This window comes from Herpailurus yagouaroundi, unplaced genomic scaffold, assembly GCF_014898765.1.
Source record: "Herpailurus yagouaroundi ecotype Mexico unplaced genomic scaffold, PumYag 192, whole genome shotgun sequence".
Classification (NCBI taxonomy): domain Eukaryota; kingdom Metazoa; phylum Chordata; class Mammalia; order Carnivora; family Felidae; genus Herpailurus; species Herpailurus yagouaroundi.
The window spans coordinates 11,689,806-11,708,639 of NW_024412423.1; the positions used below are offsets into that span (position 1 = coordinate 11,689,806).

The window sequence follows — 18,834 nt, forward strand, 5'->3', positions numbered from 1 at the left end:
TCTTGGAGAATGTTACATGTGCATTCGACAAGAAAGTATATTCTGTTGCTTTGGGATGCAGAGTTCTAAGTATATCTGTCAAGTCCATCTGGTCCAATGTATCATTCAGGGCCATTGTTTCTTTACTGATTCTCTGTCTAGATGATCCATTGTTGTGAGTGGAGTATTAAAGTCCCCTGCAATTACCACATTCTTATCAATAAGGTTACTTATGTTTGTGATTGTTTTATACATTTGGGGGTCTCTAAATTTGGTGCATGGACATTTATAATTGTTAGCTCTTCCCGATTGATAGACCCTGTAATTATTATATAATGCCCTTCTTCATCTCTTGTTACAGCCTTTAATTTAAAGTCTAGTTTGTCTAAGTATGGCCACTCTAGCTTTCTTTTGACTTCCAGTAGCATGATAGATAGTTGTCCATTCCCTCACTTTCAATGTGAAGGGGTCCTCGGGTCTAAAATGAGTCTCTTGTAGACAGCAAATAGATGGGTCTTGTTTTTTTATTCATCCTGATACCCTGTGTCTTTTGGTTGGAGCATTTAGTCCATTTACATTCAGTGTTATTATTGAAAGATATGGGTTTAGAGTTATTGTGATGTTTGCAAGTTTCATGCTTGTGGTGATGTCTCTGGTACTTTGTGGTCCTTGCAACATTTCACTCACAGACTCCCTTAGGATTTCTTGTAGGGCTGGTTCAATGGTGATGAATTCCTTCAGTTTTTGTTTGTTTGGGAAGACCTTTATCTCTCCTATTCTGAATGACAGACTTTCTGGATAAAGGATTCTTGGCTGCATATTTTCCCTGTTCATCACATTGAAGATTTCCTGCCATTCCTTTCTGGCCTGCCAAGTTTCAGTAGACAGATCCGTCACTAGTCTTATTGGTCTCCCTTTACATGTTAGAGCATGTTTATCCCTAGCTGCTTTCAGAATTCTCTCTTTATCCTTGTATTTTGCCAGTTTCACTATGATATGTCATGCAGAAGATCGATTCAAGTTACGTCTGAAGGGAGTTCTCCGTGCCTCTTGGATTTCAGTGCCTTTTTCCTTCCCCAGATCAGGGAAGTTCTCAGCTATGATTTGTTCAAGTACACCTTTGGCCCCTCTGTCTCTCTTCTTCTTCCGGAATTCCTGTGACACGGATATTGTTCCATTTGATTGAATCACTTCGTTCTCTAATTCTCCCCTTGTAATCCTGGATTTTTTAAATCTTTTTCTCAGGTTCCTCTTTTTCCATAATTTTATCTTCTAATTCACCTATTCTCCCCTCTGCTTCTTCAATCCATGCTGTGGCCACCTCCATTTTATTTTGCACCTCATTTATAGCATTTTTTTAATTCATCATGACTATTTTTTAGTCCCTTGATCTCCGTAGCAATAGATTCTCCACTGTCTATGCTTTTTTCAAGCCCAGTGATTAATTTTATGACTATTATTCTAAATTCTTGTTCAGTTATATTGCTTAAATCAGTTTTGATCAGTTTGTTACCTGTCACTTCTTCCTGGAATTCTTTTTGAGGAGAATTCTTTTGTTTCATCATTTTGGCTAGTTTTCTGTCCCATATGAGTTTTAAAAGTTTATTGTGTGCTCTGCACCTGTGAGCACTGCTATCTTAAAGGAGGGTCATACACTGTCCAGGGCCTGGCCATTCATGTGGTGTTTTTTGGAGCGTGTTATTACTTGTTCTCTGTTGTTGTGACTTTCCTACTCGTAGTGATGTTTTGGACCCTCCACCAGATGTGCTTTGATTTGTTCCTCGGAGTTCCTATCATTTCTCAAGTTGTTCCATTTTCTTCCTGTTAGATTCAATCTCTTTTTCTCCCAGACTCTTGGGCTTCAAAGTCCTTTGGCTTCAGCACTTCTTTGTTTGAGAGACGTGGGCAGTATGGATCCCCCTTATTCTCCACAATGTTGGCCTGAAATTTGAATTTTCAACAGAGCTTTGACAGCTCAAAATGACTAGAAAGTTCTGACATCTGCCCATGTTGTAGGTAAGTATAGGAGATATTCAACAGAGTAGAAGAAGTGAGTGCATAGAAATGAGGTGGATTCATTCTTCTGTTTTATTGAATAAATTCTGCTCGATAAATCACTTATAATTTCATTATGGAACATTCTGTTACACATAAAATGATGCTGTAGGTTCTTTATGCAACACATAGGAATGAGTTGTTTAAAAAGGAATATGAATAGCAAATAAACATTCAGGAGAACAGTCAGTGGGGAAAGAAAGGAGTCACTGGATTCAGAAAAGGGATCCCGAATTAACCCCAAATTCAATCTGATTTTTTTTTCTTAAAGGGAAAAGATGAAAAACTAATAAAATGTTAATATTTTAAATTTAGGGGGTGTCTTTAAGAGTGTTTATTACATTTGTATCTGCACCCATTATTTCAAGTATCTCCTATTAAAAAATGGTTTTTATTTATTAATAGAGAATTATCTGAGATTTACTGCAAGCCATCACAACTTTATAGCCTCCTTGTAATGGTGTTAAACAGGCAAAATGTGTGCTTGGGTATTAAACTTCATGAAGAATATCCAAGAAATTATTAGTCATCACCCCTGGGTTAGGAAAGAATCTTAAATCGACTATATAATCTCTAGTAGTAATTGAATATTTCTTTTCAGTGTTACTTATTAATAATGTAATTCAGTAAGTGGTTTAAATGATATGACCTTTTAGGTATTTGTAGGTTCTAAAATGTTATAATGATACAGTTTCCTGGAAGGGACTTTTTTGTCAGATCTGAAGACATAGTTTTGACATGGCACATATTTTGAGTAGTAGTACTGTATTAAAATTAGGGGGAAAAGCATAAATATTATCCTGTTCCTTTAGTCAGCATTATACCTGTACTACCCCTTAAATGTAAAGTTCCTGAATATTAGTGTATATGTGTTCTGTTCCACTGCACTAGATTTTCCCCCCAGTTTTATTGAGAAGTAGCTGACATCCATCACTATGTCATTTTAAGTCACACCGCTTGATGGTTTGATTTACATATATTGTAAAAGGAATCCCACAGCAGTTAACAGCTAACCCGCTGGAATTTCTGCCCCTTTCCCAGAAGACCCCTGATGACAACAGTGTCCTTACTCACTAATAGTTTCTCTGGGATGAGTGTTTGCCAGTCTGTGTTCTTTTTTTTCCCCTTTTGATTCCTTCAATTCTGTATTTCCTTTTTGAATTCAATACAATTTTGCAGACAGTCTGAACTTCCTTGTGAAGAAAAGCAAATGTAAACCTGTACATAGTATCAGCTAACTTCACGCACAGTACTTTCCGTTTGTGCTGCAGCTTGTGGCCATGGCAGTCTGTGACATACAGAAAAGATTTCTCGGTTTCTGTATTTTGTGTTTCAAAAAGCAAAGGAGGCTGTGATACATTAAACAAAGATTTATCTTTAAAATGGTTCAGGGCTGCCTGGGTGGCTCAGTTGGTTGGGCGTCCGACTTCAGCTCCGGTCATGATCTCGTGGTCCATGATTTCGAGCCCCCCATCGGGCTCTGGGCTGATGGCTCAGAGCCTGGAGCCTGCTTCGGAATCTGTATCTCCCTCTCTCTCTGACCCTCCCCCATTCATGCTCTGTCTCTCTCTGCGTCAAAAATAAATAAACGTTAAAAAAATTTTTAAAAAAATTTAAAAAAACGGTTCAAATAAGCATTCTCCAATATGGTAACCACTCAAACCTCAGTTACGTGGAACATCCATGTAGATGGAAGAGTACATGCCCTAATAGGGCTGAAGAAATGTATTACCACTGCATTAAATAATAAGAACTAGGGGCGCCTGGGTGGCACAGTCGGTTAAGCGTCCGACTTCAGCCAGGTCACGATCTCGCGGTCCGTGAGTTCGAGCCCCGCGTCAGGCTCTGGGCTGATGGCTCTGAGCCTGGAGCCTGTTTCCTATTCTGTGTCTCCCTCTCTCTCTGCCCCTCCCCCGTTCATGCTCTGTCTCTCTCTGTCCCAAAAATAAATAAAAATGTTGAAAAAAAATTTTTTTTTAAATAATAATAAGAACTAAATACAGTTGAACAACCAAGAATACCATGGTAGCTATTATTTTTTAAATGCTTGTTTTTGAGAGACAGAGACAGAGACAGAGCATGAGCAGGGCAGGGGCAGAGAGAGAGGGAGACACAACATCCGAAGCAGGCTCCAGGCTCTGAGCTCTCAGCCCAGAGCCCGATGCGGGGCTCGAACTCATGAACCACGAGATCATGAGCTGAGCAGAAGTCAGACACTTAACCACCTGAGCCACCCAGGCACCCCTGCAGCTATTATATTAATATAAAAATTTTTGTTTTTAAGTTTAACAACTTTATCAAGACATGTCGAGGGACCCCTGGGTGGCTCAGTCATTTGAGCATCTGACTCTTGATTTCAGCTCAGGTCATGATCTCACAGTTTTGTGAGTTTGAGCCCCACATTGGGCTCTGTGCTGGCCGTGCACAGAACCTGTTTGGGATTCTCTCTCCCCCTCTCTCTCTCTGCCCCTCACCCACTTGCTCTGTCTTTATCTCTGTCAAAATAAATAAACTTAAAAAGATAAAAATAAAATAAACTTAACAAAAGACATTGATATAAAAGTGTGTACTTAAAGCATACAATCAGAAAAGTTTTGATATGTATAAATCTGTGACACCATCACGTCATAATAATGATTGTATCCCCTACCACAAAAAGTTTCCTTGTAGCCCTTTGTTTTGTTTGTTGTTAAGTAATCTCCACCCCCAAACTGGAATTTACAGCCCTGAGATCAGGAGTCACATGCTTTACTGACTGAGCCAGCCAGATGCTCCTTCTTGTACTTCTTTGTAATTCCTCTGTGCTGCCCCTTCCCGTCCCTTGCACCCCAATACTAATGGATCTGCTTTCTGCGACTGTAGATGAATCTTTGCTTTCCAGAACTCTCTATAAATATAGACATAGCCTGTGGGCTCCTTTTTTGTTGCATTTCTTGTACTCTCTGAATATACTTTTGATAATTATTTCGAGATTCATCCTGTTCCTTGTATCAGGAAACTGATTATTGTGGAGTAGTGTTCCATTGGATAGCTATGCCCGTTTGCTCATTCTGTTGATGAACATTCAATCTGCTTCCCATCTGGCTACAAATAATGGTCCTATGAACATTCATATACAAGTCTTTGTGGGACATATGTTTTATTTCACCTAGGAGAAGAATGGGCAATCTATTGAGTCCGTTGAATTTTAGTCGTTCTAATTGTTGTGTACTGGTAGCTCACTGTGGTTTTAATTTCCATTTTCATACTTAATAATAATGAACCTCTTTGTATTCACTTATTGGACATTCATAGATCTTTCTGAGTGAGCATTTGTTCAGATGTCTTATCTTTCTAAAAACTGGGTTTCTTATCGACTTGTAAGAGCTGTTTATATGTTCTAAATACACACTCTGATTCAGATACATGATTGGCAAGTGTTTTCCTCCAAGTTGTGGCTTTTTTTCCCTATCATTCTCTAATCAGTGTTTTTGAAGAACAGGGTTATTAATTTTGATGAAGTTCTAATACCAATTTATTCTTTTATGGATTGTGCTTTTGATGTTATATGTAAGAAATCTTTGTCTAACTAAAAACGACAAAAGTATTCTCCCATGTTTTCTTTGAGAAGTTTTATAGTCGTAGATTTTACATTTAGATGTACGAACCATTTTGAGTTAAATTTTTGGACTTTTCTACTTCATCGAGATGTAATTCACATATAACCTATTGTGTAAGTTTAAGGTAACATAATGATTTGATAGACATATATATATTGCAAAATGATTGCCACAAGAGGATTAGTGAACACATCCGTCACTTTCACGTAATGATTTTTTGCGTGTGGTGAGAACTTTTAAAATCTACTCTTCGAAACTTTCAAATAGACAATGCACTGTCGTTAACTGGTCACCATGCTGTACATTACATCCCCAGGACTTACCTGTCTTGTAACTGAATGTTTGTACTCTTTGACCACCTTCCCCCATTTCTACCACCCCTGGCAACCAGCAGTCTGTTTCTGTGACATCGACTTTCTTAGATTCCACATATAAGTCAGATAGAATACTTGTCTTTATCTGCCTGACTTATGGTACTTGGCATAATAACCTCACGTTTCATTCATGTTGCTGCAAATGGTAGAATGCCCTTCCTTTTTATGGCTAAGTAATCTTCATCTGTTGATGGACACTTAGGTTGCTTCCATGCATTAGCTATTGTAATGTTGCCATGAATATTCAGGTTTTTTTTCTTCGAGATAGGGATTTCATTTGTGTTGAGTATGTACCCAGAAATGGAATGCTGGCTCCTATGGTAGTTCTGTTTTTCATTTTTTTCAGGAACCTCCTTAGTGTTTTCCATAGTGGCTGCACTGATTTATGTTCCCACCACAGAGCACGAGGGTTCCCTTTTCTCCACATTGTCACCAACATCTGGTATCTCATCTTTTTTTTTTTTAAGTTTGTTTATTTATATTGAGAGAAAGAGAGCGGGGGGCGGAGGCAGAGAGAGAGAGGGAGAGAGAGAATCCCAAGCAGGCTCCATGCTGTCAGCGCCCAGGCATCGCAAGTACCTCTCCTTTTTGATACCAGCCATTGTGACCGGTGTGAGACGATAGATCATCGTTTATCTATCATTGATTTACATTTCACTAATGATTAGTGATGTTGAGCACCTCTTGGCCATTTATAGGTCTTCTTTGGAAAAGTGTCTATTCAGGTCCTTTTCTTGTTTTTAAATTGGATTACTTGCAGGGGTTTTGCTATTGAGTCATGTTCCTTATATATTTTTTGGGTATATATTTTTTATTAAAGTATAGTTGACACACAGTATTTCATTTCAGTTGTACAGCCTACTGATTCCACAAGTCTATACCTTATTCTCTGCTTTCTACAAGTATAGCTACCATCTCTGGCGATACAACACTATTGCAGTAACTTTTACTGTATTCCCTATGCTATTCCCTTCCTCCCTGCTACTTATTCATTCCATAACTGAAAGCCTGTACCTCCCACTCCCCATCACCCATTTTGCCCACTGTCCCCATTCCTCTGGTACCCTTCAGTTTGTTCTCTACTCTGTATTTGTAGGTCTGTTTCTGTTTTTTGTTTGTTAGATTTGACAAATAAGCAAAATGATATGGTTTATGTCTGTCTGACTTATCTCCTTTAACATGATACCCACTGGGTCCATCCATGTTGTTGCAAATGACAAAATCTCATTCTTCTTGATGACTGAGTAATATTCCAGAGAGCATGTATACAACACATCTTTACCCATCATCTATGGACGGACACTTAGGTTGCTCCCTTATCTCGACTTTTGTAACAGTGCTGCAAGAAAAGTAAGAGTACATAAATCTTTTCAAATTAGTGTTTTTGTTGGCTAAATACACACTGGTGGAATTACTGGATCATATGGTATTTCTGATTTTAGTTTTTGAGAAACCTCCATCTTGTTTTTTCCACAGTGGCTTCACGATATACATTTTCCGTGAATGAGGGTTCCTTTTTGCCCTCATCCTCACCAACACTTGTTATGTCTTGTCTTTTTCATCCTAGCCATACTCACATGGGTACGGTGGTATCTCATTGTGGTTTTGATTTCCATTTCTCTAATGATTAGAGACGTTAAGCATCTTTGCATTCATCTGTTGGACACATGTATGACTTTTTTGGAAAAATGTCTATTCAGGTCCACTACTCATTTTAAAATTGGATTCTTTTTATTGTTTGCTGTTGAGCTATATAAGTTCTTTTTTACATTTTGGATGTTACCCTTTTATCTTGGAAATATCTTCTCCCATTTAGTAGGTTGCCATTTCATTTTGTTGATGGTTTCCTTTGCTGTGCTGTGGCTTTTTATTTTGATGCAGTCCCAATAGTTTTACTTTTGTTTCCCTTACCTGATAAGACCAATCTAGAAAAATGTTGCAGGGCACCTTGGTGGCTCAGTCAGTTAAGTGTCAAACTCTCAATTTCGGCTCAGGTCATGATCTCACAGTTCATGAGTTCAAGCCCCTCACTGGTAGTGCAGACCCTATTTGGGATTCTCTCTGTCCCTCTGCACTTCCCCTACTCACGTTCTCTCTTTCTTTCTCTCTCTCTCAAAATAATAAACTTTAAAAACTAGAAAAATGTTGCTAAGATCATTGTCACACAGATTACGGAGTTGTTTTTTCCTAGGAATTGTATATTTCAGGTCTCACATTTAGGTCTTTAAATCCGTTTTGAATTTATTTTTGTGTATGGTGTGAGAAAGTGGTCCACTTTCATTCTTATGCATATAGTTGTCCACTGTTTGCATTATTTGTTGAGGAGACATCTTTTCCCATTTCTTGTTTTTGCCTCCTTTTTTAAGATTAATTGAACCTAAAATTGTTGGTTTATTTGTGGGCTATTTTGTTCTTTTGATCTATGTGTCTATTTTGGTGCCAGTACCATACTGTTTTAATTATTATAACTTGGTAGTACATCTTGAAATACAGGATTTTGGTACCTCTAGTTTCATTCTTTTTTCCTCAAATTCGGCTTGGCTCTGAAGAGTCTTATGTGGTTCCATGCATATTTTACTTTTACTTGTTTTAGTTCTGTGAAAAATGGTGTTGGTGTTTTGGTAAAGATTGCATTGAATCTGTAAATTGATCTGGGTAGTATGGATATTTTAGTAATATAAACTTTTCCAGTCCATGAGCATAGTATGTCTTTGCATTTGAGTCATGTTCAATTGCTTTCATCAGGGTTTTATCATGTTCACAGTACAGGTCTCGGACCTCCGTGGTTAAGTTTATGCCTAGGTATTTTATTATTTTTGGTGCAATTATAAATGAGATTGCTTTCTTAGTGTCTCTTTCTGCCACTTTGTTATTAGGGTACAGAATCAGAACTGATTATTTCTGTATGTTAATTTTGTACCCTGAAACTATACTGAATTTATTTTAATAGTTTTCTGGTGGCATCTTTAGGGTTTTGTATGTATTGTATCATGTCATCCACAAATACTGAGTTTTACTTCTTCCTTACCAATTTGGGTGCCTTTTGTTGCTTGTTTGATGGCTATGGCTACGGCTTCCAGTACTATGTTGAGTACAAGTGGCAAGTGCCTTAATTCCTCACCTTAGAGGAAAAGCTCTCTGTTTTTCATCATTGAGTGTGATGTTAGCTTTGGGTTTTCATATATGACCTTAATTATGTTGACATATGTTCCCTGTAAGCTCACTTAGTTGAGAGTTTTGATTCTGAAAAGATGTTGAATTTAGTTCAATGAATTTTCTATTATTTGTCATGATCATATGATTTTTGTGCTTCATTTTGTTAATGTCATGTATAACATTGATTGACTTGTGAATATTGAACCATCTTTGCATCCCAGAAATAAATCTCACTTGATTGTGGGGATGATCCCTTTAATGTATTTTTGAATGTAGATTGCTAATATTTTGTTGAGGATTTTTGCATCCATATTTATCAGGGATATTGACCTGTAATTTTTCTAACTTCCTTCCTTCCTCCCTCCCTTCCTCCTTCCCTCCCCTTCCCTCCCCTCCCCTCCCCTCCCCTTCCCTTCCCTTCCTTCCTTCCTTCCTTCCTTCCTTCCTTCCTTCCTTCCTTCCTTCATGTGTGCATCTTTGTCTGGTTTTAGTATAATGGTAATGCTGGCCTTATAGAATGTATTTAGAAACTTTTCTTCCTTTTCTGTTTTTTGGAATAGTTTGAGTAGAATGATTATTCACTTTTCTTTAAATGTTTGGTAGAACTCTCCTATGAATCTATCTGGTTCTGGACTTTTGTTCTTTGGAAATTTTTGGTTACTGATTCAGTTTCTTATTAGTTTTTGCACCTTTCATAATTACTGTTTGTTCCTGATTCAGTTTTGGAAGATTGTGTGTTTCCAGGAATTTATCCACTTTTTCTAGGCTGTCCAATTTGCTTGTATATGATTTTCTGTAGTACTGATAATCCTTCATTTGTGTGTGTGTGTGTGTGTGTGTGTGTGTGTGTGTGTGTGTGTGTGTGGTGTTGGTTATTACTCTGGTTATTACTTTTCTTCTTTCATCGCTGATTTTATTATTTGGGTCCTCTCTCATTTTTTCTTGCTGCATCTGGCCAAAGGTTTATCAGTTATGTTTATCTTTTGAAAGAACCAGTTCTTGGCTTCACTGATCTTTTCTACTGTTTTTTAAGTTTCTAATTTATTTGTGCTCTGATCTTTATTATTTCCTTCTTTCTAGTAACTTTGGATTTTATTTGTTCTTTTCTAGGTCCTTTAGGTGTACAGTTAGGTTGTGTACTTGTGATTTTTCCTGTTTCTTGTATCACTGTGAATTTCCCACTTAGCACAGGTTTTGCTGGATCCAAAAGATTTTGGACTCTTGTGTTTCCATTTTCACTTATCTTCATATATGTATGTATTTATGTATTAAGGATGTTTTATTCTTTATATTTAGAGAACAAGTGGATGAGCAGGGGAGAGGGGCAGAGGGAGAGAGAATCTTAAGCAGGCTCCACACTCAGTGCAGAACCCTTTGCAGGGCTCGATCCCACAACCCTGGGATCATGAGCCAAGCCAAAATCAAGAATCTGATGCTCAATGAACTGATTCACCCAGGCACCCCATCTTTGTTGTTTTTTAAATTTGCTCTTTGCTTTTTTGTTGGTCCATTGGGTCTTTAGGAGCATGTTGTTTAGCTTCCATGTGTTTGTAGTTCTTCAACTTTTGTTTTTCCTTGTAATTCATTTCTAATTTTATAGTGCTGTAGTTGGAAAAGATGCATGATACAATTTCAGTCTTCTTAAATATATGAAGACTCTTTGTGGTCTCACATGTGATCTACCCTGGAGAATGTTGTGTACTTGAAAAGAACATGTATTCTATTGTTTTTGGATGGAATGTTTTATATATATCTGTTAAATGCAGCTGGTATAATATGATGTTCAAGGATACTGTTCAATTTTCTGCCTGCAGGTCCTATCCTTCGATGTAAGTGGGGTGTTCAAGTCCTCTAACTGTGAGTATATTACTTTAGTTTTTCCCTTCATGTCTGTTAATATTTGCTTTATGTTTTGGGTGCTTCATTGTTGGGTCCATAGATAATTTCAGTTATTACACCCTTTGGTTTAATTGACCCCTTATCATTATGTAATGCATGTCTTTGTTTTAAAGTCCATTTTGTGTAAAAATAAGTATTATTACCTTTTTTTTTTCCTTCCATTTGCATGGAATATCTTTTTCCATCCCTTTATTTTCAGTGTATATGTGTCCTGAGGTCTGAAGTGAGTCCGGTAGGTAACATAGAGTCTTGATTTTTAAATCCATTTAGTTACCCCAAATGTTTTTTCATTGGAGCATTTAGACCATTTACATTTAGAGCATTTGCCATTTTGCGAATTGTTTTCTGATTGTTTTTGTAATTCTTCTCTGTTCATTTTCTTGCTCTAGCTTTGTGATGAATGACTATCTTCAGGGTTACACTTGACTTTCTGAGTCTGTGTATTGATTACAGGTTTCTGACCTATGGTTACCACAAAGTTCATAAATAACATCCTAAGTATATAGCAGTTTATATTGTTGACGGTCACTTAAGTTTGAACATGTTCTAAGAGAATTTCATTTTTACTCCTCCACGTTTTATGTATAGATTGTCTTTTTTCCTACATCTTTGTATTTTGTGAGTCCCTTAACTGATTTTTTAGGTATAAATGATTTTACTACTTTTGTCTTTTAACGTTTATACTTGTTTTCTAAGTGATTGCTTTAGTACTCTTATTGTATATTTGCTTTTACTGATAAAATTTTTTAGTTGTATAATTTTCTGGTAATTATGGCCTTTTCTTTTCCCATTAAAGAACTCCCTTTAACAATTCTTGTAAGACCAGTTGAATGGTGAACATCTCCTTTAACTTTTCATGGTCTAAGGAAGCCTTTCTCTCCTTCAATTCTGAATGATAACCTTGTTGAGTACAGTATTCTTGGTTGTTGGTTTTTCCCTTTCAGCACTTTGAGTATCTTGCGTCACTCCATTGAGGCCTGCAGAGTTGCTGCTGAGAAATCAGCTGATAGTCTTATAGGGTTTCCCTAGCCCTTCACCAAGAGCTTCTTTCTTTGTTGCTTTTTAAATTCTGTTTATCGTTAATCTTTGGCATTTCAAATCTGAGTCATGGTGTGGACCTTCTTGGGTTCCTTGTTTCGTACCCTCATGCTTCCTGAACATGGATGTCTGTTTTCTTTCCCAGGTTCAATAAGTTTTCAGCTGTTGTTTCTTAAAATCAGTTTCATGCCCCTTTCTCTGTCTCTTCTCCTTCTGGAATTCCTGTAATGTCAATGTTTATTCAATTGATGTTGTCCAAGAGATTCTTAACCCATCCTAGTTATTTTTTTTCCCCTCTTTGCTGTAAGCTTGGGTGCTTTCCATAAGCCTATCTTCCAGATTGCAGATCCGTTCTTGTGTATCCTCTACTCTGCTATTGATTCCCTCTGCTGTATTTTTCATTTTAGCTATTGTATTCTTCAACTTTGGTTCTCTTTAACATATTTTTTTAAATTTTTTAAAATGTTTTTATTTATTTTTGAGACAGAGAGAGACAGAGCATGAGCAGGGGAGGGGCAGAGAGAGAGGGAGAAACAGAATCCGAAGCAGGCTCCAGGCTCCGAGCTGTCAGCACAGAGCCCGACACAGGGCTCGAACTCACAGACTGTGAGATCATGACCTGAGCTGCAGTCTGACGCCCAACCGACTGAGACGCCCAGGCACCCCAATGTATTTTTTAATCTCTTTGTTGAAGTTCTTACTTCATCTAGTTGTTCTCTGTAGTTCATCCCCTCTTCTCTCCAGCCTGGTGAGCATCTTCATGACCATTACTTTGGACTATTTATTAGGTAGATTGGTTGCCTCTGTTCCTTTTAGTTGTTTTTCTGAGGCTTTGTTGGGCACACATTCTGTTGTGTCCTCATTTTGCTTGACTTCCTGTGTGGATTTCTGTGAATTAGGAAGAACAGCTCCTGTCCTAAACTTAGAGGAATGCCTGTGTATGATGGTCCCCTGTGTAGACTATGTGCCTCCTGACTGCAGCTGGCCACTTGGAGCTGTGGCTGCTGTGGGCTGGGAGTCCTGGGGCACTCCATGCTGGGGCTGTTCTGGTGGGATGACTGGAGATGGCGGGGGGGGGGGGCATGGGCCAGGGCCTTCCTGGGGCTGTCTGCACAAAAGACACCCTGGCAGGACAGCTGACGCTGGAGTGCAGGCTGTGGTGTCCTGGGGTGCTCAGTTCAGGGGGTACCCCGGCAGGGGGACTGGAGCCAGGGTGAGCACTGTAATGAGCACTGACCAGTGGTGAAGTGTTCACCATGCTGAGGTCACCTTGGTGGGATGGCTCGGGTTGGGGCAGGCTGGGGGCTTGGGATTTACTGAGGTGGCAGGCCAGCCCGGGCTCGCAGACCCCACTCTCCTCCACACTCTCAAGGTGGAGGGGCAAAGGAAGCCCCTCTGATCCAGAGAGTTCCAACAGCTCCTCACGGCTGGTTCTTTTATATTCCAGTTACCCTGTGAAACCAGGGCTCTTTCTCCTGTGCCCCAGGGCAAACGGTTCTGCTCCGTGTCTCAAAGTACCATCCCTCCTTACTGCGCTTTGCAGCATCAGGGTGGGTGTTCTCACAACTGTGTCTCCAGCTCTCCTGCAGTTCTCTGCGGGGTCTGTCTTTTGTCGTTTGGAAGCTGTTCAGTCAGTTCTTCTTCAGGAGGAATTCCTCTACAATAAATATGTGTATGTTTGGTGCCTTGGTGGAGGAGGTGAGTTCAGGGTCTTCTCTGCATTTCAATGTAAATTTTAGATTCACCGTCTCAATTTCAACAAAAACAAAAGAACCATGATGGGATTTTTATAGGAGTTATGCTAAACGTGTAGATCAACTGGGGGAGAGTGACGCCTTAGCAATACAGACTCTTCTGACCTAAGTGAACGTCATGTTTCTTTACTTACTGAGGTTGTCTCAGTGGTGTTTTAGTTGTACCTATGTAGGTCTTTCAAATGTGTGTCCCATTTATATCTAAGTGTTGCATATTTTTATGCTGTGGGGATTGTTTGCTGGTAGTATATACAGATACTACTGATGTTTGTAGATTTTTACATGTTGATCTTGGATTTTCCAACCTTGCAAAACCGACTTAGTAGTCCTGGTGGTAGTTTTGTAGATTCCTTTGGATTTTTTTTAAGGTAATCAGTTACATCATCTGTAAACAGATACTCATACCTTTATAATTTGGATGCCTTTCTTTTTCTTCCCAGTTTGAGTTATAATCGACAAAATCATATACAAGGTATACAGTGTAATGATTTGATAGGTACATACACTGTGAAGTGATTACCATAATCAGTCCATCGCCTCACATAGTTATCATGTGTACGTGAGTGTGTGTGTGGTAAGAACGTTGAAGATCTGCTATTTGAGCAAATTTCAAGTATACAGTAGAGTATTAACTATCTGTTTTTTTCACATAGTTCCCTCTGAAGTTTCAATGTGACTAGCAGCTAAGCTGATGTAGTTTGAATAAACTGAGCATGTATTTCGAACAGCTCTGATATTACCCTTGGTATCCAAATACTCTTAATCTGAGAATAGTCCCTTTTGCCATAAAATCAATAAGCATTAGTAGAGCTTTTATTAATAATCCTGTGATTGGAAGTTCTGGTTAACTTCACTAGCCAGGATGCAGAGTCATCATAGGAAAGGTAGAATAGTGAGTGCAGACAAGGCTCAAGAACATAATGCAGAACCGGTCTTCTGTCCGTTCTTGGCTGTTGATTGGTAAAGGGAATAGAGGCCCACTGTCCCCTCCACAGTTCACGAATACCCATGAAAGGTCTAATCTCTGAGATAGAACAGGAAGAACAATGTTAGGAATTTATATGCAACTGAATAGAGTATTATACTAAACGAAGGATTCCCAGTTTACAAATGCCTATGTAAACGTAATAACGTACAGATACACAAATATAAGAAAATATAAATATACATAATCACGATGACTACCTCAGTTCATCTGATCTCAGTAGAAGGCGCAGATTATTCTCTTTGGTAGAAGGACACGCCACCGGGACTTGCTCAGCTCATACGCACCCTGAAGGCAGTGGCACGGACAGGGCAAATTTCACTTGGGGCTTCAGGCAACAACAGACTAGGCTGCCATTTGCTCCTCCTGCGTCTGTGCGTCTGCGTCTGTGTGTTGGATTCCAGACATCTCCCTGTAGATCTGGACAAGGACACTGAGGTTCAAATGAATAAAAGAGCCAGCAGAACCACTGGCCACCTTGTAGACCTGAGAACGAACAAAGGTCGACCCAAGGACAAAATTGGGGCATGAACTTCTTTCTGCTCTTTCTCCTTCTCCTCTCTTTTCCTTTTTGTGGATTTTTAAAAGAACCTTTTAAAGACACATTTTGGGTGTCCTTTGTTCCTGGTAAACACGCACATGCAGAGAGATAACGGAGAGGAGTGTGGGTTGACAATGGATTGACGGGAGGCCGAAACTGGGCTGGCAAATATAATTTTTATTGGCAAAAGTCTGTGGTCTAAAGCACTTCTGAAGACTATTTATAAAAAGATTTCCCATTTGGTACCTTTAAAAACATTTTTTTTTAAATGTTTATTGATTTTTGAGAGTGGGGGCAGAGAGAGAGAGAGAGAGAGAGAGAGAGAGAGAGAGAGAGATACAGAACCTGAAGCAGACTCTAGGCTCTGAGCTGTCAGCACAATGCCAAACGCAGGGCTGAAACCCACGGACTGTGAGATCATGACCTGAGCCAAAGTTGGACACTTAACCGACTGAGCCACCCAGGAGCCCCACCCATTCGGTACCTTTATTTTCTTTGGGGACATTTTACAAATTTCAGTTAGTTACCTAAATAAACTTGTGTCAGAGACCAAGAGAAGACCATTAATCTCATCTGCCAACAATGAAGCTAAGCCAGGAACTGAAATTTCCTTCCTCAGGCCAACAGTCAGGTGAAGACACCAGTCTGCAACCCTATCTCATCCAATCTAAACAGCATGACTGAAGATAGCTACTCAATATTCATGCCTCACATTCTTGATTTGACAGTCTGTCTTCTTCAGGGCATCCCATTTTGCACCGAATCTGAACTGAACTCAGGTAATAGAATAACGGTCTTGTTCGAAATCCCAAAGTTCTCTCAAGAAAACAGATGGAAATGGTAGGGGCCACGTGTTGATTTTTCACATGACGGAAAGAAGTCCTACAGCTGGAACTACTCGTTCTTTAAAGCTCTGAATCCTGTTCAGTCTACTCGCTAATAGAAGAATTTGCTGAAGAAGAGCTTAAAATACTGCAAACCTACCAGGCTCAGACTCCTCAGTATGGGGTTGGCATGCACAGAAATTTATAGTAATGCCAAAGTTAAGATTTTGCAGCAATATTTCTTTTTCTCTGGCCAAGTTTTAATATAAAATGTTGAGGAAAACTCAGCATTCATCCACTGTGTCTGCATGCTTTCGACTAGTTAACATGTTAATCAAGAAAAGGATTGTGCTGTCCAACTATTAGTTTACTTGGAAAAGAAAAAATATTTGCCTATGAATTTGTGGATGAAATGTTTCCAAAAAGAAATTATAAATGGGCCTTATTTTAGTTCTCTCCTGTTATGAATGACAGGTTTAACATTCCTAGAAACCTTAAGAATATAATGACTACATCTTTAAAAGCCCCTAGGGATCCCTGTGCATTAACGTATCAGTCAGTAAATTATTATCTATAAATTAATCTTTCTAAGCAGATTTCTACCCCCCTTTAATTTGAAAGCTAAACTTCTGCGTCTCCACTTGAGCAACTTCATATCTGAAGAGCCTACATCTGTAAAAACATTTCTAATGAAAACATGAGGACAACCCCAGAGAAGCAAATAAAGGGAGATTTAAGTATATAGCAGCCTTCTTACAGTTACATTCCTAACAACAGTGGATTCGAACTTGATGCCAGATAGAGGTTATATAATACCATGAGTATTATATTCTTTTGGTTTCAGTGAGAAATTTAAGTGCTTACACCACCCTGTCTGACTGTCCCATTTACACCAAGATAGAGGAGTTATGGCTCGGTTTCCCGAATCACGGAAGCCGAGGGAAGCAGAGAGGAGGAAGCAGAAGGACTGCTCTCGAGCAGGGAGCAGTGAAGGGAAGGCTGGAAAGTCTGGGCTCCAATGCCGATGGTACAGTTGCCAAAACACAAGTATCAAAGATGGACTTCAATTTGCACATTCTGCCGTAAGAAAAATTATTCAACCAGACTTTATTCAGCACTCTCACACAAATTACTTCATCAGTTGGTAAGCCCAACCAGTAATAAGACTACTAAGCCTAATTTAGGCACCTAGAAATCGGCTGTGAAAAGTTCTCTCTCCAATTTGTTACGTCCGTGGTCTGGGCTATCTGCAAAATGAGACGCCAGTGTTGTTTTGTCTGGTTTTCTCTTGTTGTTATTGTTGTTGTTGTTTTTAAGACGACATTAATTTTATAAAACATGAACGTAATACAAGTTTCAAGGATCCTCCAATTTACCTTTGGAGGTCAAAATGGAAACGCAGTCATTAATTTCATTAATTTTCACTCCGGATTTTGTTAAGAAAGGTGCAACAGACATCTAACAATGCACGCGATCAGAGAATGAGAAGACAGGATCTTCAAGGATGGCTTGATGGGCAACTCAGGTGTAGAAAATGTTCAGCATAACAACACTGGGTAGACAGATCGGAGGCAAAGTTTACGGTTTTTAAACATTTTTTATAAAGATGTTTTTAAGTTTATTTATTTTGGTAGCGAGAGACAGCACATGCATGCAAGTGGGAAACGGGCAGAGAGAATCCCAAGCAGGCTCTGCAGTGTCAGCACAGAGCCTGACATGGGGCTCGATCTCAGGAACTGTGAGAACCTGATCTGAACCGAAATCAAGAGTCAGATGCTTAACTGACTGAGCCACCCAGGAGCCCCTCACCTTTCACTATTATTATTATTCATGACTGCTTTGGTAGGTGACTGATAGTAAGAGTTGAGCTGTCTTCATTGACTGACAAATGTTACACCCTTATTTTGGCCTTCTGCCTATTATCGTTTAATACAACATCTGATAAAATGTTGTATACCATAGGAACTGGCTATAAAAAATTCCTCGGGTTTTCCAGTATATCCAGTTTTAAATACCAACTTTGGGGGGGCACCTGGGTGGCTCAGTCAGTTAAGCGTCCGACTTCAGCTCAGGTCATGATCTCGTGGTTCGTGAGTTCAGGCTCTACTTCGGGCTCTCTGCTGACAGCTGAGCCTGGAACCCGCTTCAGATTCTCTCTGCCCCTCCTCCACTCACACTCTGTGTCTCTCTCGAAAATAAACAAACATTAAAAAAAAAAAAATTTTTTTTAAATACCAACTTCGGGACTTGATATATGAAATGTCCCCAAGAGTCAACTCCACAGTGACAGAAGGTACAGTAGCGGCTGCCAGGAACTGGGCAGAGGGGAGAATGGCAAAGAACTTGCTCATGCATATGGGGTTTCTTGTGAGGATAACGAAATGTTTTAGAATTAGTGATCGTTGCACAACTGTGTGAATATAATAATCACCGAATTGTATACTTTACACTGGTGAATTTCAGGAGTGCCTGGCTGGCTCAGTCGGTTGAGGGATGGCCTCTTGATTTCGGCTCAAGGCATGATCCAGGGTCAGGGACTGAGCCCTACATCCAGCTCTGGGCAGAATGTGGAACCTGAGATATTCTCTCTCTCTCTCTCTCTCTCTCTCTCTCTCTCTCTCTCTCTCTCT

General features: G+C 39.3%; 1 protein-coding gene across 3 annotated transcripts in view; it reads right to left on the reverse strand.

Moving 5' to 3' along the window:
- Window positions 1-14,645: 14,645 nt before the first annotated feature.
- CEP120 (centrosomal protein 120) overlaps window positions 14,646-18,834 on the reverse strand; it is a 79,123-nt gene continuing 74,934 nt past the window's right edge. For 2 of the 3 annotated variants that reach the window (XM_040444337.1, XM_040444338.1), the window contains exons 21-22: window positions 15,127-15,259; window positions 14,646-14,878 (exon numbers count right to left, since the gene is read on the reverse strand). In XM_040444337.1, the coding sequence (XP_040300271.1) occupies window positions 14,708-14,878; window positions 15,127-15,259 (304 nt within the window). In that variant the 3' untranslated portion in view covers window positions 14,646-14,707. Of the gene's footprint in view, window positions 15,260-18,834 lie in introns of all 3 variants that reach the window. The other variant, XM_040444340.1, reaches the window with a different exon arrangement.